General features: G+C 44.7%; 1 protein-coding gene across 1 annotated transcript in view; it reads left to right on the top strand.

Annotated features, from left to right (window-relative positions):
* Positions 1–21532, top strand: part of ASTN2 (astrotactin 2) — a gene marked incomplete at its 3' end in the record, with an annotated part of 830851 nt that overhangs the window by 765835 nt on the left and 43484 nt on the right. Inside the window, exon 20 of the mRNA XM_081066707.1 lies at positions 18630–18771. Within this exon, the coding sequence (XP_080922833.1) occupies positions 18630–18771 (142 nt within the window). The remainder of the gene's footprint in view (positions 1–18629; positions 18772–21532) is intronic.

Here is a 21532-nt window from a genome sequence, read left to right as displayed (position 1 = left end):
TTATATGGATATCCAAATGGGAGCTGTTTAAAAAGACAGCTTACAAGGGAATGTGTTGACCAATTCAAAGGTAGAGAAGAGGCGTGGGATGGAGATGGTGCAGTAGAGCTTGGACCTCACACTTTCACTGCCTGGGAGACAGCACCTGGGGGAATCTTCTGGACTCTGTCTTGCTCAGGTCTCCCAAACTCCCTCTTCCCTGTGCCATGGCCATGGCTTTTGTTTCCTTCCCGAGCTTCCTTCTTTGGAAGCACTTCCTTCTTTGCTTTCCAATCATCCCCTTATCTTGTGACTGGAGGTGCTGAGGAAAGGCCACTTGACAGGAAGTCAGCAGAGCTGGGTCTGGATCCTAGATCCTTCACAATAATCCTACATTTCACACTTAGCCCTGTGGCAGATCCACTCCCCTTTCTCATCCTCAACTTTCCTCATCTATAAAGTGAAAGTAAGATCATCTGCTCAGATGTGTTGCACTAAGGATCAAAAGAAAGAAAGAAAAGGAAAGTGCCCTGCAAATTGTAAAGTGTCATGCATATGGGCAAGCGTGTCAGTGATGGCTACATGGATCAGGGTGCCCCGGTGGTGGTGGTGGTGGGGGGGGGGGTCTGTAGCGTACATACACACACACCAACATACACACACGCAAACACATACACGCACGCACGCACACCCCTACTTCACTGGCAGTTGACTGGTCCTGTTGTAAGGGCCATTGAAAGGGAACTGAAGTTCTAGAAGAGTGAGTGGAGAATACTGACATGCGTACAAGCTGTAGAACTGGGTGAGATGATGAAGATGATGAGCATCACAATACCACCACCACGTAGGAGTGTGTAATGCCCGCCTCACGGAACTCACCTGGCATCATGGATCCTCACAGCAACTCTCTGGAGACTCTGCTACCATCCCTGTGGTGTCCAGGAGAAAACTGAGCCTCCGAAAAGCTGTGGAACTTGCCCAGGTTTATAGGCTGGTGAAGTCCCTCTGCATTGAAGTGGAACACGGAACAAGAAGGCGACGGTGATGGGTGTGAGTCTTCCATGGGGGCCTGAAGACTGAGTTTGCAGGACAGAAAGAACGTATCAGACAAGTAGATAAGTGTAAACAAAAGCACTGCTGTGGGAGGGTACCAAGAATAGTAGGAAGCGAGGAGTGACTCTGGCCTGGGAATTTATTCACTCATTCCCTCATTCATTCATTCATCCTAAAATATGTTGAATATCCATTAGTTGTGCTAGGCTCTGGAAACTTTGTGGTCCAGATGGAGAGGTTTGGAGGGGGACTTTTGCCTTTCAGACCTGCAAGCTGCCTACCTTCTCTCCTGGCCAATAATGATGGAATGCGGACTACCGTTGCCACATTCATTAGCATTTTCATTCAGTAGAAAAGTCTGGCTTGGTTCTGATTACAGACTCAGCCTTAATCCTGTGGTGTGACCTCAGACAAGTCGTTTTCCTTTCTGTGCTTGTTTCTCTGTCTGGGAAACAGAAGATTCACTTCAGTGTTTTCCAAGGGCCCTGTCTCTGGCTCCAAGGATGTCAGCTGATAATACCCCAACTCTGCATTTGAGGGGGACAAGTTATCGAGGGCCTGGATGGCTCTCAGTTCTGACTCCAGCACTGTTGTTCACCATCTCTGTGAGTTTAGACATGATCATTGACCTTGCCCTTCCATTTCCTTAAGTGCAACATGAACATAATAATTCTAACTTCACGTGTTTCTATGAGGGTTAAAGAGATCGTGTATGTAGGACACCAAGCACGGTGCCCAGCTTTTACTGTGTTTCCTCGAAAATAAGACCTAGCCGGACAATCAGCTCTAATGCGTCTTTTGGAGCAAAAATTAATATAAGACCCGGTCTTATTTTACTGCAATGTAAGACCGGGTCTTATGTAATATGATATGATATGATGTGATATATCACCGGGTCTTACATAATATAGTATAACATAACACCAGGTCTTATATTGTTTGTTGCTCCAAAAGATACATTAGAACTGATGGTCCGACTAAGTCTTATTTTCAGGGAAACAGAGTAGCATGTGCACATGGCATGGGACATGTTTTTCTCAATACCATCTCCCCCGAGCAAACCCGAGAGTTCCTCTAGGTCTAAGAATTACTTTAATAGATAAGAGAACTGGTATCCAGAGAGGGCAGGTGAGTCACAAGGGAAGTCAGAACACAATCCACGTTCAATCCCAGGTCCCTTTCCTCTCCAGAACCCAAGAGTCACTGAGTCCCTCCCTTCCCTGCAGGACTTGGCTGTCCCCAGGAGGCAAGTGGAACCCTAGGGGCAATGAAGTAAGTCATCACCTCTTTATAGAGCGGAAAGTGTTCTGAAAGGGTAATTGGACTTCTCTGGTCTGACTCTCTGGTGCCTTGGAGATGGCCACAGCAGTCCCCTTTCTGCCCTCTTCCCACCTTCCCCCAACTGCATACCCGTCCCTCCTTCCCTTGGCTACTGATGGCTGGTGGAACAGGGGTGCTCTGTTGCCTGCTCGCAGCCAAGGGCCAGTGCTCTGGTTTGTCTCTAGGGTGGCCCTGGCCAGCGTGTTTCTGGGTGGAGACCACATGAGGAGGTCAGTCCTCACACCTCCATCTTCTGTGGCTTCTCACCTCAACAACGGAGTCCCAAGTAACACCCACTTGCCTGTGTATACTCGGAGGGGAAGGGGAGAGAGAATTGGAACTGCAACTTGATGGGATAGAAAGAACTTTGGGTTTGAGTCTGACAGCTCAGCTTGCCAGTCCCACCTCTGTTGCTTACTGGCTGGAGCGCTTTGGAGCTGTTTCTTTACCTCCCCAGGCCTCAGTTGCTTCATGTGTAAAATGGAAATCAGAATACCAGCCTGGCTAGCCTCTTGGTGTTTTGTGAGGAACTGAGTGAAGTCATTCAGTACACACTTACTGACCACCTACTGTGCACCCAACACTATTCTAGAAGCTGATGATACAGCACTGAGCAGAATGAAATGTCTCCAATCTTAGGGCTTCTGTTCCAGCGAAGGTGGGGAGGAACGATGATCAAGGAATAGATGTAGTACACTATGAGGCCAGAGACTAGTAATCTGAACTAGAAAGGAAGAAAAAAGTGGGTACATGGATAGAGGTTGGGGGATGTCATTTTAGTTCAGATGTTCAGGGAATGCCTCTCTGACGGAATGACGTCAGAGTCATTGAAGTAGAATCGGCAAGGGGAGAGAGAACGGGGCTGTATGTGCAGCTGTAGTGGGCCCTGGATCACGCAGGTCTTACAGGCCCGGGTTAGCAGTGGATGGATATGAAATGCCACGTGTGCTGTACAGTTATAGCCCAAGGTGAGCACCAGTGTCCAGTGGCCACTGCTCCTTGCACTGGAAACAACATATGTTATGTACAGAGAGCAAGGATTGGGCCAGAATATTCACATCACATTAAACCCCTTAAACCTCCCATCAAAGTGAGAGTGCTGATTCCCATTTACACAAAGGATGCTGAAGGCAGGAAGTGCAAAGACAGCGCAGTGCTTTTCCTGTTGTAGCAGACTCCTGACTTTGATTTTGTTTTACCTTGCTTTTTCTTTTTCCCAATGTCTGATGACTCTCCATGTTTTGTTTGCATCCATTGGGAGGCCAGTGAGGGAGGGGGTGGAAACAGGGAGGCAAGCTGGGTACCAGGTTAAAGCAGGGCTGGAGCCACCATAGTATCCCCATCACAGAGACTCCATGAATAACTCGTCCAGATGGCTCCATTCATCAACAGCCGTGGTGTGATTAAAGGCATGAATAGACTGTGAGACACTGGAAAAACATACAGAATGAGAAGGCAGAGAGCTGCTTTCATTCTTGGCTGGTGCTTCCTGTGATGTGACTTGAGTTAAGTCCCTTCTCCTTGCTGGAGTCCGATGCCCTCTATACAAAGTAGGGTCTCACGGGCGAGGATAGTCAATAGTGAGTATGTAAAGCATTTCAGTCATCTTCAGAGGATGGGAAGGTATCTCTGACCTCTACCCTTTCCTCATGCAACTCAAACCTCAGCTACACAATGTGACGCGTGACCTTGGGCAAGTTATTGCACCTCTTCATGAGCCTTAATGTCTTCATCTATCAATGTGGGGAAATTCTTATGAAGCTGAAATAGATAAAGTACATGAAATACCAGACATAGCACCTGACAGATTGTGAGTTCTCCAATAATAATAATAATAACTATAATAATAATTATTAGTAGTATTAATTGAGAAAATAAGGCAGACTTGCAAGCATTGGTTAGAGCTATGTGTCATGTTCGAGGGTGACTGGAAGCATCAGACATGATGAAGTGCTTAATAAACACGAGTTATTCTTCTTCTTCTGTTACACTTTAATTGAAATGAGTTGTCTTCTTAGACCCCAGCAATCCAGGTTGCCCCTCTCTCCTCTGGCCTTCCCCACCCTCTCTGTCGCCCTCCTCTCTTCTCTGACCTGGGCTGAGCTCCGTCCCAGGAATTCCACACGTGTTGCAGTGGCACAGGTATTGCAGTTCAGAATGCTGCCACATCTAAAAACTCACCATTCCAGTGGTAGACGGCATTGGTATGTATGAGTCCGTGATCAAGTGTCTTCTAATAAATCAGAATGTTAGGACAATTTTCAGATACAGCAAGAAAGTGTCCTAAGGAAGAGATTTGTTGTTTAGTTTTGCTTTGTTTTTTGGTCCGATTTGCACGGAAACACCATATAGGCTAGCAGTGACTCTGAGCTTTAGTCTTCCAATCTGTAAAAGGAAGCCTCAAAGCTGTGATGCCTCAGGCTCCCCTTGGCTTTGGGTCCTTCAGACGTGGCCACTGCCCGACCCGTGGTCATGAAATCAGTTTGGTGACCGTGGAGAGGGGAACTGTGACCCCTTGGAGACCCCTGGGTCCCTGGGGCCTCTGCCTTACACAGGTACCCATAAACTAGACACGATAATCGACTCTGCCTACTTCTCAGGGTTATTGTGACACTCAAATGAGAGTGCGTTCTTTGTAAACCTGAATGAGCTGCACAAATTAGAGGGATTACTTATGTACACACAGGCACTCACACATGTGAGTATTTCTGCATGTGTGTTTATGTATATATAAATATATGTATACTACACTATACTTTATATATACATACATACATATATATATAAATATAAATATATATGTATGTATATATGTAAACCTGTAAACTCATAGGGCTAGGTATGAATTAGAAGCTTATAAACCATGTTTACTCATTCAGTGTAACCTAAGGCATGTATTAAACAGTAGGAAAAACTGACCAGCCAAATTTTCCAAGTTTAAAAACCCTTTTATAGCCTTCATTGTGGATTGAAGAGAGAGCTTGTTTCCCCTTCTCAATTTAAAGGAAAATTTTAATATAAATGGGGAGTCCAGGGAGTCATTTTACTAGAAAGCGAAAAAAAAAGAAACTACGTGTGTGCCGGAGGGATACATGAGAGGGTTTGGATAAAGATGCCCAGGAAAGTCACCTGGTCAAATGCTCCAGGGCATCGCTTTCTGGTGGAGGCTCTTCTGGCCTCTGAGTATCTCCAGAAAGTCATCCCTGCCTGTGAGATTTGAGTGGGACCCCAAGGCTGTCCTGCAGCCAGGCTCTGGGGAAATAGGGCCTTCAGCTGTCTTGGATTTGGGTCTGAAGCCCAAGAGGGAAGAGCGCAGCACCCATAGGCTGGGCTCAAGGTCCTCCTCCTGTACCCAGGGCACTAGGTGCGACTGTGGGGAAAGGAATGAGAAGGAGCACTGCCCAGCCCTTGGGACACGGGTTTCTGTTCTTCCTTCTTCTGGCAAGGGCGGTTCTCCGCTCCAGCCCTCCTGCTCTCCACACCTCTCTCTGCCTCCGTCTCTCCTATTCCTATTTGTGTCTCCCTATTGTCCTTCTCTTTCTGGATAATATCCTGCCTCCCACCCTCCTGCCCTCCCTTCCTTCCCTCGCTCCCTATTCCTTTCTATTGGTGTCTATTTCTACTCCAGTCTCTCTGTCTCTGAGTGTTTCCTGGCTGTGATTCTCTCTCTGACTCTGTCTTCCTCTGTTCCTTTCTAGTTCCCTCTCACTCTCTGTCTCTGTCTGTCTGTCTCTTTCTCTCTCGTATTTGGAAACCTACCTCTCTCTGCCACCTCCCAGGTTCCACCTCCTTCTCAGTGATTCACCCCAGCCTGGTGGAATGGTGTTGCTTGCACGACAAGAAAACCTGACTCATCTTTGCCAGCCTTCTCTCCACCCTCCTGGAGGCTCCTTGCTGTATGGCCTGGGCACAGGGATGGAATGGGCGGGGGCATTGGTCCCACCCTGTAAGGGATGGGAGAGGAGAAGACAAATGGCAGCTCTCCTATCTACTGAAGATATCCCAGCTATCTGCTAACTGCAGCCTTTGAAGTTTATACCTAAAAAAGGGAGGGAAGCTGCGAGCACTCCGCAGATTTTCATCTCTGGGCACACACTTTGTGTCGTCCTGGTTTGGGGGGAGCATGAGATGCTCAATTCACAAGGATAATTCACTTTCCCCGGATTGTTGAATTTCTCCTTCCTACTTACTCCATACGAAATGTTTCATGACTTGGTATGTTTTATAATAACAATAATAACAAGAAGAAAGCTGCCATGTAATGAATGTTTGCCATGGGCCAAGCACTGTGCTAAGTGCCGTGGACCTTATCTGCATTAATTGTCAATATGATTTCATTGATTCTGTTGAGAAGGGCAGTTTCACATCCATTTCACAGATGAAAGAAATGAGGCTTTAGGGAGATAAAGTAACTTGCTTAGAAGAGTCCGTTAGCAGAGCCAGGATTTAAGCCAGGATTTAAACCAATACCGAGCAGCATGCTGCCTCTTTTGCTACTTTTTTCTCCACAAATGGGATTTGATGGTGGTGTGTTAATAAATGTAATTGTCTAAATCAGTAAGTGTGAGGAGGGCGCAGGAAGAGGGAGAACCTCACGGGGCGCCTCAGAGGGTGGCTGTAAAGTGGGGCTCAGGATCTGAGTTAGGAGACCAGAGCACATGGTACAGATGTCAGAGCACGGTGTTGGGAGTCAGGAAGTGTGTGATCCAGCCCCAGGACCTCCTCAGGTGGACACGTTCCTTTCCTGAACTTCAGTTTCCCCTCCTGTGAAACGGGAATCCTTACCTCCATGTCATCCTGCTTACCTCACCAAGCACTTACGACAAATCATAAAGGGCTTTACAAAGGGAAAGGACTGTAGGAAGAGATAGGCGATCTCATTGTAAAGAGAGATAAGGGTCCAAGTGTTAATGGGCGGCCAGTGTGGGTGTTAAGGTGACATGGCAGAGGATGTGGCTAAGCAGAAACACCGTGGTTGGGCAGGGATCAAGAAGAAACACTATTAATGATGGAAATTCCCTGGGGTGTGGGGGTCTGGCAGCTAAGCAAAGAGCCCAGAGAGGCTAAGACTGAGGAAGCAGAGTGATAGGCACATATAGAGAAAACTCAGGAGGGTTGCTGCGTTGGGGTTAGTTGCAAGATCAAATCAGATGAAGGCTGGGAGGGTGCTTGGAGGCACCTACTTTCCGTTACGGCCATTTGTTTTGACAGAGAAGTGGATTGATGTGTACAGAGTCTCACAGGGAGGGGAGCTAGGGGCGCAGCGTATGGCCCCAGACTCTGGATTCAGTTCTCCTTCACACAAGAGCAGTTGGTCTCATAGGACACAATTCAAAGGGTGGTACACAATGAAAACCTAGCCCAACCCTCCCCTCGTGGGATAACTTCCACCCAGGAAGGAAGCCATAGTCCTTCGTCAGCTTGATCGTTCCACACACCCAGGTACAAGGCTCAGATGGTAACTAGGACAGGCCAGGTCCCTTTCCATAAGTCTTCCTGGTCCCCAGGGGAGAGAGACACTAAATAGGTTATCACATTGGGCTAAGGACCACAGTGGTGGAAGCAAGGGTCCTGTGGGAACCCAGTGGAGGGGCCCGGCCCTTGCTGGATGAAGGAATGGCCAAGGAAAGCTTTTGGAAAGGTGTCAGGCATGAGCAACAATTCAGGGAAGAGCATGTTTACAGAGCCACCTCCCCAGCGTCCACCTTCCCCCATTCATTCAGTGGATCTTAACACTCTGCTGGATGCTGGGGAGACCGTGAATATGATGGAACGCCATGGAAAACTGAACTTACGGAGCTAGCATTGCAGTAAGCAAGTGACAATAAAGAGGTAAATAAACAAATACAGTAACTATAGCTTGTCACTAGTGCTCGGAAGAATAGCACAAGTTCTATGATGGGAGTATTTGAGAGTAGGCATTGTGGGTCTGCTCTAGATAGGCTGGTGCCGAGGGCTGCGAGGAGGTGGCAGTTGATCTGAAATGGAGGAAGAGAAGCCAGCTCTCCAGAGCTGAGAAGAGTTCTGGAAGCTCCAATCCCAGGAAGCTAGCCCCAAATTTCCTTGCATTTAGCATTCTCATTCCCCAACCCCTTTCCTGCAACACAGGAATTCCTCTGTGTCACTGGTGGATATGTTTCTGTGCCTTTACCCTGGTGAAAGGTTCTTCATCACCACCTTTTGTGTGTCCTGGTGGGTTCTTAGGGCTGAACACCGAAATACCTCTCTCCGTACCTCGCAAAGGATGGCCTGCTTGCCTTCCTTCTAACTCCAGAAGCACCCATCTGATATTGTCATCATCTCACCTGGCTCTCTGTGGATTGCCCTTAACAACCAATCCTTATATATGCATTGCACTTTCCAGATTACAATGCACTTTTATATTTTTTATGGACTCAATTTAATTCACTCCTCATGAACCCCTCACAGAGTAGACCCTGACGTTTTCATATTAGAGACCAGGAGACTGAGGCCCATAGAGACAGAACAATGAGGAAGTACGTGTTGTGGTGGAAAAAAACCCACAGGCTCTGGAATCAGATCAACCCGGGTTCAAGTCCTAGCTTTGCTGTGTCGTCGCTGTGCAGTCGGGCAACCTGCCCTGAGTCACAAGCGTCTCATCTCTCCTTGAAAAAAATGCGAATAATAGCCCCAGCCCTGCCAGATGATATGCTGTTTCATCACATTTGCGGTCAGAGGGGCTCTCAGGGCCCACCGTCAGCACACACGGCGTCTGCTGTTTTGCACAGAGAGGGAGACGCTGAAGAGAGTGTTGAGCCCAGAGAAAGTTGGAAGTGTTAGAGGAACTGCGAATCTGACGAGAAGCACATTTTGTACACTTGGTTCTTTCCACTTCACAAGAGTGTAATGCTGAGGATTGAGATTTCAAAAAGGCAAGAAAGAAAAGAAAACCCTCTGTGTGGATGAGTGCTGTGACGGCAGTAAACACGCACTGTGGTCCTCAGAGAGTGATGGCCGGGGAGGGAGGTGTGTGTGTGTGGCGGGGGCGGGGGGGCCTGGCTTTCCTTCCCTGTCTTCCTCCTCCGCAGTCTGGTCCCCAGACTGGCTGTCCTCACACATGTTAGCAATACCCACTCCAGCCAAATGTATTAGCATCATTTGTCCTCGAGATGGTGGGGATGACGAGGGCTTTTATGGCCCTAATTAATCCAACTGAAGGAAAGGGCAGGCTCTATTAGCCAAGCGCACATTAACGCTGAGGTTAATATTCTTAAATTCTGTATTAATAATAAGTTGCAGGACTCAGATGGCTCACTCATAAAAGCAACCAGGACCATTCTGCCTTGCTCAGGGAAGGGGCTGTGGCTGTGTCCACAGTGGGCAGTCCTTTCCCTGGCACTAGTGGGTGTCCAAGAACTGTGTGTGGACTGTTTCAACAGTGGGGCTGACAGGTCTGTCCTAGACCTCAGTGAAGAAGGCACATCAGTCATTCTTTCCATAAAGTCCTAAAAGGCAGAGATTGGGTCTTTGTAGCAGACCCCACAGGGGCTAGGCTATATCCTCTTGGCCCATGGCTATTTCAGGTGTCACTGTGGTGGGCAGCTCTGTCCACAGCCACGCTCAACTTGTGCTGCCAGTGACCTCCAATGCGCGCTTCCAATGTCTGCCCCTTCGCCTTGCACAAGGCTGAGGGGGCTCCCTAGGCCTGTGTACAAGCACTGCTAAAAATAATAATAATAATAATAATAATAATAATAATAAAGTGTGGGGAAACTCACACTCCCAGGGAGACTCCCAACCCATGGTCATCAGGAATCAGGGAAGACATGTTTGGCTCCCCAACTTTCAGCCAAACAATTCTGGGAAACATCCCGTTTACTTCCTTGAAGGTCCCTGTAGAACAGAACCCCCATTACTCATAGCAGCAAACCTAATGATACATACCTCTATATTGACTTGTCCTCATCTGTGCCTCATTGTTCCCTTTCCCCAGGCCTGCTTCTTAGAATCACCTCCCAAATAAAGCACCTGCACCTAAGCCCTTCTCTTAGGCTCTGCTTTCCAGGGAACGCAGACGAAGACATTCTTCTTCATGTTGTTCCCAACCATCAGCTCAGTTTACAGTACACAGCAGACCCGTACACTCCCTAGACAAATATTTATGGAGGGCCTGCTATGTGCAGGCGCCATGGTGGATGGACGAAGTCCCTTTCTCAAGGGGCTTACAATGGGAGATACAGACAATATCGTAATTCATCAGTATATGAGAAAACAAGGTAAGCTTAACGAAAAGAAGGAAAGTAGAGGAAAGGAACCGAGTGATGAAATTAGATTGAGGCGCTTCTGAGGAGGGGGCCTTTTGAGGAAATGACATGTAAGCAGTGATCCGGATAAGGAAAGGGAGTGAGCCATGCAGAAGTAGGCGTGGAGACCCTGGGGTAGGAATGCGCTTGGCCTATTAGAAAAGGAGGAAGACTGCCAACATAGCTGAAGAGAGGAAGTGAGGAAGGGTGTAGGGGCGATGTGGTCAGAAGATGGGGCCATAGAAAGCAGGACACTGGAAGTATTCGGTGATTTTTCTTCAGTAATAGACTCTTTGTGCCCTTTGCCCTGGGTGGTATTTTATGATAGGAAGCGCTCAGATTTTGGAGTCTGACAGCTCTGGATTTGAAGCCAGTCCTGTTATTTAAATGGAGTGTGACCTTGAGCAACTTGAGTAAGACCTGTGACCATTATTTTTTTTTTTTTAATGTGTCAAATGGTAATCCTAAAATATACCTCGTAGGATTTGTATCTGGTAGGCCTCCTGGCTGCAAGTAACAGAAAACAAATGGAAACTAATTTGGGCAGAAAATGAAAAATATTGACACATATATTTGAAATATCCAAGGGTTTATCTCTTAATGGTTCAGAGACAACTGATTTAAGGCTTCAAGTGATACCATCAGGACTTGGTCTCTTTCCCAGGAGCTCGTCTGATTGAGCAGGCCTGGGTCACTTGGTCATCTCTGTTTGGCCTCTTGACTTAGAACATCAGATCACTGATCACGTGTCCATCTCTGGAGGAGGGAGAAGGTCTTCGTGTCACTTAAATTAGATTGACTATAATTGGAGGAGAGATGGTTCCCCAGTGGAACACTGGGGTGCTATTAGTAGAAGGACACATGGATTTAGAGGAGGTCAAACCAACAGATGTCCACGCGAGGGCTGGCATGAGGATGAGCCACAAGTCCCTTCATACAATGCCTGGCACATAGAAGCTCTATGTGGATATTTACTAGACCACCATCGTTGTTTTGGGAGGACTTTTGTCCTGACGGTCCCTTCTCTTCTGTACCATGGGAGTCCAGTGTACTCCCCATAGAGGTCACACAGGAGGCAGGCTGGCTCTTCTCAAGCAGAGTCCTCATGCCAGGTGCTCGTGTTAGTGAGATGAGAGTGGGTCAGGCTTAAAGCACTGAAGTTCAGTTTCACAGAATTCCACAAATATCTGTGTGGCCAGTCGTATGCTGGGTGCTGGCGCCACAGAGGTGACCAAAACACAGCTATTGCTGACAGAATCTTACAGTCTGTAGGTCAACGTGTAGCAGGAAAAACACAGACTTTGAATCTCAAATCCTGGTTCTAGCCTTTACCATTTCTAGGGGATTTTGTTAGGGAAATTATTTAACTTTCCTTGAACCTATTTCCTCATTTGTAAAAGCTCAATTAACCTAATTCATTAGGTTGTATTGAATATTAATCAAGACAGGGTTGTTTTGAATGTTTAATCAAGACAGTATAAGTAAAATTGTCAAGCAGTGTTAACGCCATATAATAAGAACTAAATAAACATTTTCTTTTACTCTCCCATTCCTCCCTTCTCCCTTTCTTCCTTCCTTCCTTCTTCCTTCCTTCCTTCTTTCCTTCCTTCCTGTCTTCCTTCCTTCCTTCCTTCCTTCCTTCCTTCCTTCCTTCCTTCCTTCCTTCCTTCTTTCCTTCCTTTTAAAAATGACTTCCTTTTGCAAAAAAAAAGAAAAAAAAGGAAGGTTCTAGGAGGTAAGTGTCACATAATAAAAGCAGCTGAGTTTGACCACTACAAATTTATGAAACAAACTGAGAAGACCTAACGGGGGAGAAGTGGCAGGTGTGCCGGGGCACCAACATTCACAAACCATCCATGTAGCAGGTATATTGTATACATTATCTTATGTCTTCCTTGCCCGATTCTCTGAGAACCATTCATTTTCCAGATGAAGAAACAGTCTCTGAGAGTGTAATCACCCATCCCTAGAAAATATAGTTCATGAAGTGATGTAGCTTGGCTTCAAAACCAGGTCTCTTGTACCCCTCAAACCCACTCTCTTCCTACCACCTCGCACAACCATTAGGAGAAAGGCGAGCACCATTGCTCTCCATTTACAATAGCGTCATGTTTTGGAAGAAATGAATCCACAGTAGTTGATAGGCGTGAGGCCCTCCAAGATGCATTTTGTCACTGACAAGTTCTCCGTATGATTGTCTCCATTTGCTCAAGTAAAGGAAAGGTGGGGAGATGCAGAGCCCTGCTTCTCCCCGGGCACCCCAGCAAGGAGTGTGTGCAGGTTAGAGAGAGGCCAGCCCAGAGTGGCTTCTAATTCCCCTTGGTGTTTCCTGAAAAGAGTGTGGAGTCCTGAGCTTGGGACCTTTCTCCCCACCTGGGCTAAATAATTCACTGTTCCCGCCCCTTCCATTTTGGAATTTCTTTGCTGCTTTTCTCCCAACCTGTTTTCAATTTGCTCTTGTGGCCAGCTTTGACTGTGACCTCAATCCGGAGGGAGAGGGTGAAGGGAGAGAGAGCGGGAGAGGGAAAGAGGAGGAAGAGGATTGAGGGAGTGATGAAAGGAGCAGGAGAGAGAGAACTGAGGTAAGAGGTGGGGCCTTTAGAAAAACTGCTCTGTGCTTGGTTGGGTTGGTTCTGAAGCTTCAGCAGAATCATGATTGACCTTTTCTGTGGATTGTAATGAGAGCAAGGCTCGAGTCTGAGTGGATAAAGAAATGTGTGGGGGTCTGGCCCGAGCCCACTCGGGTTACAGCCCCAGAAGAGCCATAATGGGGAACAGGCACATTCCTGTACAGCGACTCCCAAATCCCTATCTGTTTTCAAGGAAAGAAAAACAGAAAAAGAATGTTAGAGTCTTGGACACGCACGGTGAGGCAGCAGCAGAGGGTTCTGCCATAGCAATGTCCCAGGGAGGAGGGGACAGTGGCAGCTTAGGAAGAGTATCCTAGTTTAAGGCACAGGGATGTCAGATGCAGAATTGCAGTGTAATGCAGTCTGCCCCAGAGTGGCTGCAAAGCCTTGAATGGGGCTACAACATTCCGAAACCTCTGTGTTTCTATCAGGGAATGTGGCAGGGTTTTAGGATTCAAACATTTTGAACCATAAAACTTTTATGTTTTGAAAACAGTTTTTTCCCCAACCTAAATAAAACATGGACCATCAGTATATAAAAGAGATCAAAGTGGAGTTGATCTGGTTGAAGGTCAGTGTGGGGATAGAGGAGACAGACATATCCCCTGCCACATTTGTCATTCCTTCTTAGCCCCCTGGAGTTCTAGCATTCTAATTTGCAAGCCACTGTTAGACTATATTACGGGCTGGAAACCTATTGAACTCCTTCTGTCTCTCCTGGGCTCTCTATCTTTCTCAGAGATTCCACGTTTAATAAGAGAGCAGGGTAGAACCGAGTTCCTAGAACAGTGCCTGGCACGTAGTACATGCCCAGGAAAAACAGCTCAAATGCATGTTGAATAACGTTGGTCAGAAACTGAAGAGGAACAAGGGCTGTGGGGCAGCTTTGGAAGCTCTTCGATTCTCAGCAATATAATCTCATGGGCTGGATGATATGAATGATCTCATAGGCTGTAGGAGTTAAGAGAGAAGTTTTTGTTCCGAGGCGACGTCCTCCTCTATGTATGGCTTTGAGCATGCATCTTTCCTTCTCTGGACTTGCTTGTTGTCACCTGGGAAAGGAACAGGTTGGATAAGAAATCGTCTTTAAAGGTCCTTGTCTCTCTCCTCGGTTATGACAACAATAATAACATAAATAATAACGGCCGTTGATATATTTTTGAGCTATTAGTGTATGACAGACATTGTGCTAATTGGTGTGTAAACAATATATGCAGCCTTTCATATGATATTCACAACAACACTATAAGTTAGATGCTATTATTATACCCATTTTCCATATGAGAAAATAGAACCTGCTCACTTCCTGGCAAGCAGGAAGTGAGAGTGTACCAGGATTCAATCCTAGGCAGTGCAAATTCAGAGTCCAGCCTCTTAACCACTGTATCATATTACTGTTCAGTCAACTGTACTCCTGCCACATACGGGATATCTTATATTCTGGAACCACAATACACGTGTTGAGTTGCACTGATTTGCATTTGTGCATTGGGAAGCCCCCAGGCCTTTCTTATCCCCTCCCCACCCCATATACACACAGACACACTAAGTGAGCAGGGAGAGTGAGGGGTTGCTTCATTCACCTGCCTCCACCTAGGTTGCATTTAAACCATCTGGAATAGAGTGACAAGAAAAGCAATATTACAATTTACGTTATGGGTCTATTTTTATATTTAACAACCCTTCCTGTTGTCAGATTACAAGCTGTAGAAGGTCAGAGAACATTTCTTTTATTGTTTCATTCCTCAAACCCACAGAGCTAAGGGAGTGGCAGGAATTCAATCACAAATTGAACAGAATTGAGAAAGCTCACTTTCTAGCACTATCATTTTTTAAACTTTCTCTAGGAGGCAGCATAGTATAAAAGAAAAGGTAAGGCTTCAGAGATAGGGGGATATGGGTTCAAATCTCAGCTCTGTCCCTTCCTAAATTTGTGCTCTTAACCTCAGTTTTCCAACAGAGATACCAAAATTTAACTCATTAGGATTGTGTACTGTGAGGATTAAATAGAGAAAAGAAAGATTGGTACTAAAAGTCAGTTTCGTGCCTTCAAATTCTTTTCTTTTCTTTTTTTTAAATAATCTTTTTTTATTGTCTTTTTTTAAATTTTTTGGGGTGACAATTGTTAGTTGAATTCTTTTCATTTGAAGTTTCTTACGTATAGATAGTCCCGAATAGAATTGGGCCCTAAATATCCTTATATGTCCTTGATTTGATTAGTTATCTACTCTGTATTATCCAGTTTCTTCACGTGAATTAAACCTATAAACCTTACAACTGTGTGCTGGTATTTATGGGGCTTTTGTCCATGGTCTAAATTATTCTGAAATGCATGGAAATGTCTGGAAAGCTATGGCCATTTGAAAATGAATGTCAACCATCTTTTGGCTTGAAGACAGTTAAGTAATACAGGCCACAAGCATCCTGAATTCCCTTATGTAGGGCCAACTCTTTCAATGGCTATCTGGAAACAAATTGAAAAGCAGACAGACATGGATCCAAGCTCAAAGAAAACAAATGGAAGCAGCCAGACTTGGAATCCTGAGAAACCAAGAAAAACAAAGCCCTCACTCCATTCAGTGAATAATCTCATGTTTTCCCCTCTTTTTTTTTTTTCTCCTCCATTTTTCATCCGATGCATTGCTCTGCTTTGGTACCTGTTGGAAGAGACACAGCGTTGTTTTTTTCATTTTGTTGAGAAAGAAGCCGATAGAAGAAATGGGGGATGCCAAAATCTATAATGAAAACGAGTTGCATTTACCTCTTTCTTTTCTAGCAAAAGCTCTGGTTCTAGACAAAGGATTTCTTCCTAGACTCAGCTTTTCTTTCTAGACTCCAAACTCATAAAAGTGTTATTGCCCCCTTGTTACAGAAAGGAAAACCGAGACTTTGACAGGTTAAGGGATTTGCAGTAAAGGGTGGAAATCGAGATCAGTCCCAAGTCTGTCTGGCAGTAGCAGCTGACAGCTTGGTCCAGACATTCACCGTGGTATCTACATATCAAGGCTATGAACTGTATGTTGTCTTGCTAAAAAGTGGGAAACAAAAATACTGCTCATCAGGTCTGCTGTATTGGACCACAGGGACCAATATGTTACAGAATGAGTGTTCCCCCGAGTCCCAGGGCCATCCAGACAATCAGTCAGATAAGTGTTACAATGATTCACTTGTGAAGAACGAACTTCTCTTTGAAAGACGGATAGGAAGCCATCGGCATATTCTGCCCACCGAGGTCCCTGGGAAAGAAGCGCCACACAGTTTCTCTGAGTCTCGGACTCTTGGTCAGCATTACTGCTCATGATTGTTCCATTCCATTGGATTGTCCTAAGCCCAAGGAGAGAAGATAGAGGTGAATGGACATCCTCCTCTTGTTTATTACTGAGAACATAAGCAAGGACAGGCATTTTCAGAGAACAAGAAACCAACAGTTGGGAGGCCTCATAGCATTTCATACTGTGTGGTATAAAATACCTCACATGCCTGTTTCGCTCCTAAATCATCCAATTTTAGAATTGGAAGGGAACTCAGAGGCCATTTAGTCTGGCTCGTTTACTTTATCTATTTTTAAGTAATTTGTATTGATTTTTTCCTTGTTACAAAAGCAATATGTGTTATTGTAGATAACTTTTAAAAATAGAGATAAGCAAAAATAAGAGAGAAAAAGTACCATTATTTCACTTTCCAGACAAAGCCGCTATTATGCATTTTCTATATTTTTTTCCTTCCCTTTCCAAATAGATGCACATGTAAATTTTCCACCCCAAATTAGATTACTCTGTAATAATGTAACCTGTTTCTAAACTTAATATGTCAGGAATATCCTTTCATATAACTTCATATTATTCCACAATATTATTTTTAATGGCTATAAAATATTCCATTGCATCATCGAACTATAATTGATATTGTGGTGTTTATATCGTTGGACATTTGGTTTCTAAATTCTTGCTCGTTTAAATAGTGCTGCCATGCCTGTCCTCATAACTCAATCGTCATGCACATCCACGTTTTTATTTTTAGTTTTTTCAAAAACCCTAATAGTGATTCTAGCACCTCCACTTTACAGAAGAAAAAACAACTAAGGCTCAAACATGGAATTTAGTTGGCCAAAGCTGTACAGCAACATTTTAACAGAGCTAAGGGCAAGATCTCAGGATCGATTCCAAATGTGTGTCATTCTTTCTAGTCTTCATGTAGTCTTCTTCATTCCTTCTATGTCTAGTAAATGTCAGCTGTTTTCTAAAATCTGATGGCTAGGTGATATAGAAATCGTGAAGTCCGGGCACTTGTTCTTCCACTGTCCTTTTCTGTCTCATGCCCTTCATCACTAATCAGTCATGGAATTCTTACCTCCTTAGCTAGACCAGGCTTCTGTCCATATCAATATAACACTCCATAAATCTAGTGCTGGTGCATAAGAGTGACCATGTGACATGAAACCTACTTTACATTCTTAGTCCAATTTCTTCATTACACCAGAAAGGGAAATGCAATTCCAAGAAGGAAGGGACATGCTTAAGCAGTTAAGAGGAAGTCAGTGGTAGTGAGAGATCAGAATAGTTACTCTGGACAGAAAGCACTGCTCCTTCCCCCCCCCACCCCATTGCCTTTTCATGCATTTTTATTACACAATAGTTTGCCTCAATTGAACCTCACTACAAGTTTATAAAAGTAGGTATTGGTACACCCCCTTTACAGTTGAGAAAATTCTGGCATAAATTTAAAGAGGTCGGATAATTATGTTTGCAAACTCATCCTAGAAAAAGTGCAACATACCTCGTTGCTGAATATCACTATGGTCACCTTCGAAGTACGCCCCTTGGGAAGCTATGCACCAATGTCAGCGCCTAGTCCACGCTTCAAAGAAATTTTGGAACTCTTTTTCTGGAATGCCCATCAGAGCTGTTGTTGCACTAATATTACACTTAATATCCTGAATGTCATCAAAATGTCTTCCTTTCAATATTTCCTTTCTCTTCGGGTAAAGAAAGAAGTCTTTGGGGGTCAGATCATGTGAGTAGGAAGGGTGTTCCAACACAGTTATTTGTTTACTGGCTAAAAACTCCCTCACAGACGGTGCCGTGTGAGCTGGTGCATTGTCGTGATGCAAGAGCCATGAATTGTTGGTGAAAAGTTCAGGTTGCCTAACTTTTTCACTCAGCCTTTTCAGCACTTCCAAATAGTAAACTTGGCGAACTGTTTGTCCAGTTGGTACAAATTCATAATGAATAATCCCTCCTGTCATTTTCATATCTTGTGCTTATTCTGTCTGCTAATCCTCCTGATAATGATATACCAGCATTTGATGGGTTTAGACAATAGCAGGAATGTCTGCTCACCAAAGCCTGAGCTGGGGAGCTCATCTTTCTTTGTCTCCTTCCAGGAGAATTCCTGAGTTTTGCCGATGACTTACTCTCTGGCCTGGGCACATCTTGTGTCGCAGCTGGTCGAAGCCATGGAGAGGTCCCTGAAGTCAGTATCTACTCAGTGATCTTCAAGTGTCTGGAGCCCGACGGTCTCTACAAGTAAGACATGCTGGGTGCGTGGGGATTGTGAAGCAGACAGGACGGTATTAAGCCTGGGAGGAGGCAAGGTGTGAATGATCTGTCCAGGCCAACCAACTGTTTTGTAGAGCAGCCTGTGCGTGCACTTTGAGATGCTAAGGTTTAGAAGTGTCCACTGGACAAGAGTGGCCACCGTGAGTCTCAGAGTCATACATGGTTAGTGCTGAAGGGCCCAGGGCGGCCAGGAACTCAGAACCATTCCTCCTACTGATGAAGAATGTGTAGCCCAGAGAAGGAAAATGGCAAGTTAGCAAGGAGGGCTGTGACAGGAGCCCCTGCTTTGTGTTCTTGTCTCCATTGCATGATATCACCTCTGATGAATATATACATGCTATGTACATGTATATATGCACATCCATACATATGCACGTATACATAGTAGATATACATATAATTTTTTTGGTACTAGGTCTAGACAGTCCCTTAGAAATAGCACCATTATCACACTTTCATAGAGTACATTAGCCCCGTTGTGTCCAAACTTCTGGAGATGCAAAAGGAAGTCATTCTGAGACGCATCTGTCAATCTCAGAGGAAAAAGGCACTGATTTTACTTTTGTTTTCCATCTCAATGAGTGTTGCCACATCTGGAGGCAGCCATCCTAAGCGATAACATAGAGTTCTAGAGACTAGTTCTCTTCACGTACCCTAATTATGAAACTATAGCACACCTATCTTACCAACCAGAAAGCTGTCGTTGGTAACACAGTGAGCATAATTATCACAATTATCACAGTTATTTAACTCATTCATTTTTTCCTTTATCCACTCAGTCAACGATTCATTCACATATCCATCTACCCAATCAATCATCCATCCCTCTCTTGCTTCCTTCTTTCATCCATCCATCCATCCGTCCATCCATCCATCCATCCATCCATCCATCCATCCATCCATCCATCCATCCACCCATCCACCCACTCATCCCATTCATCCATCTAGCTATTCATCCATTTTATACTCCATCATTCATTCACGTATATGTCCATCCATTCTTTCATTCATTTGCCTTTTATTTACTCATTCATTACTCATTTACTTAGCAGACATATTCTGAGACTTTCCTGTTTCTTGGTAGTGTGCTAGGGAATGCAAGGACGCATGTGACTAAGATAAAGCTGTTAGCCTCAGATCACTTATGACCTAATGGTGGTATGAAAGGCCACAGACTGTGGATGCAAATCTGGCGGTGGCATTTTCAGTTATGTGACCTTGGGTAAGTCACTGTACATCTACCAACCTTCGTCAAACAGAAATAATAAAACCTAGGTTGCAGAGTTGCATGAGAATTGAATAAGTAACACCCTAGCGATTGAGAAGTGCAAATTGGTTGATACAAAACAGTCATAGGGATGTAGGGTACAGCATAAGGATTATAGTCAATGATATTGTAATAACTATGTATGATGTCAGATGGGTATTAGATTTATTGGGGTGAAAATGGGAGGGGAATTGGGGAACAGGGTGAAAAAGGTAAAGGTATTAAGAAGTACAAATTGATAGTTACAATATAGTCATGGGGATATAAAGTAAAACATAGGGAATATAGTCAATAATATAGTAATAACTATGTATAGTGACTAGTCGGGGGATCACTTCTTAATTTATACAAATGTCTAATCACTATGCTTTACATAATAAATTAATATAAAATAATATCGAATGTCAACTATAATTTAAAATTTTTAAAAGGGGGGGAGAGGGGGAAGGGCAATTAGAGGTTCAAGCTTCCAGGTACAAAACAAATAAGTCATGGGGATGTAATGTACAGCATGGGGAATATAGTCAATGATATTGTGATAGCGTGGCACGGTGACAGATGGTTGTTGGACTTATCGTGATGATCACTTCTTTAGGTATATAAATGTTGAATAACTATTGTATACACCTGAAACTAATATAATGTTCTATGTTAGCTACATTTTTAATTAAAGTAATAAAAAGAAAAAGAAAAAAAGAAAAAAGAAACACCCTAGCAAAGCATCTAAGTATGTGCTCAATAAAGAGTAGTCCCTCCGCAATCTGTGGCTCCCCCTTACCTCTAAAACACATCCCACCCCCACTCCCTCTTGAAGGCCATGACTTTTCTACACCCCCTGGTGCTCTTTTCCACACTTGACATATTCAGGCTCATCGGTAACAACCAACCCCTTATGCCCTAAAGTTAGGAAAATCATCGTAAGCTGGAAATCGGGCCTTCTGACTCTTGTCTGCCACTGTCTCGTAGATGTTGGGGCTCAAGTCTTATTTTCTGCAGAATGGAATTGGGGACAGTGAGAGCTCTAGACAGGGAATCCCCAAGGTACAGCAGACTATTGGGTCTCTTCCAGTGGGACATCAGACAAACTTCACAGAGGTTGCATTTGCTTCGGGTTTAAATGACGACTGCTGTCCAGAACTTGAGAGCATGACTCTGTAGCTTCTTAATGAGTAAGAACTGACACCAACCCCTTGGGCTTTAGGGTCACTGCATCTATGAAATACAAGTATGTGACTAGATTAAGAGCTATAAGGCCCTCTCCAACTCTAAAAACTATGATTATGTGAAGAAAGCAGCGTTTTTGAATGATTTCTGGATGGCTGGTTTCTAGTTCCTCAGTCTCTTGTTAAAAGGCATAGGCTGGAGACAGACAGACCCAGGTTCAAATCTCTGCCCTGCACTTGGTCAGCCATGTGACACTGGGTGAGCTTCTCAACCTTCTGCGCCCCCAATCCGTCCTCT

Source organism: Rhinolophus hipposideros (genome assembly GCF_964194185.1).
Source record: "Rhinolophus hipposideros genome assembly, chromosome: 11".
NCBI classification, from domain to species: Eukaryota; Metazoa; Chordata; class Mammalia; order Chiroptera; family Rhinolophidae; genus Rhinolophus; species Rhinolophus hipposideros.
This window is presented reverse-complemented; position numbering and strand designations above follow the sequence as displayed.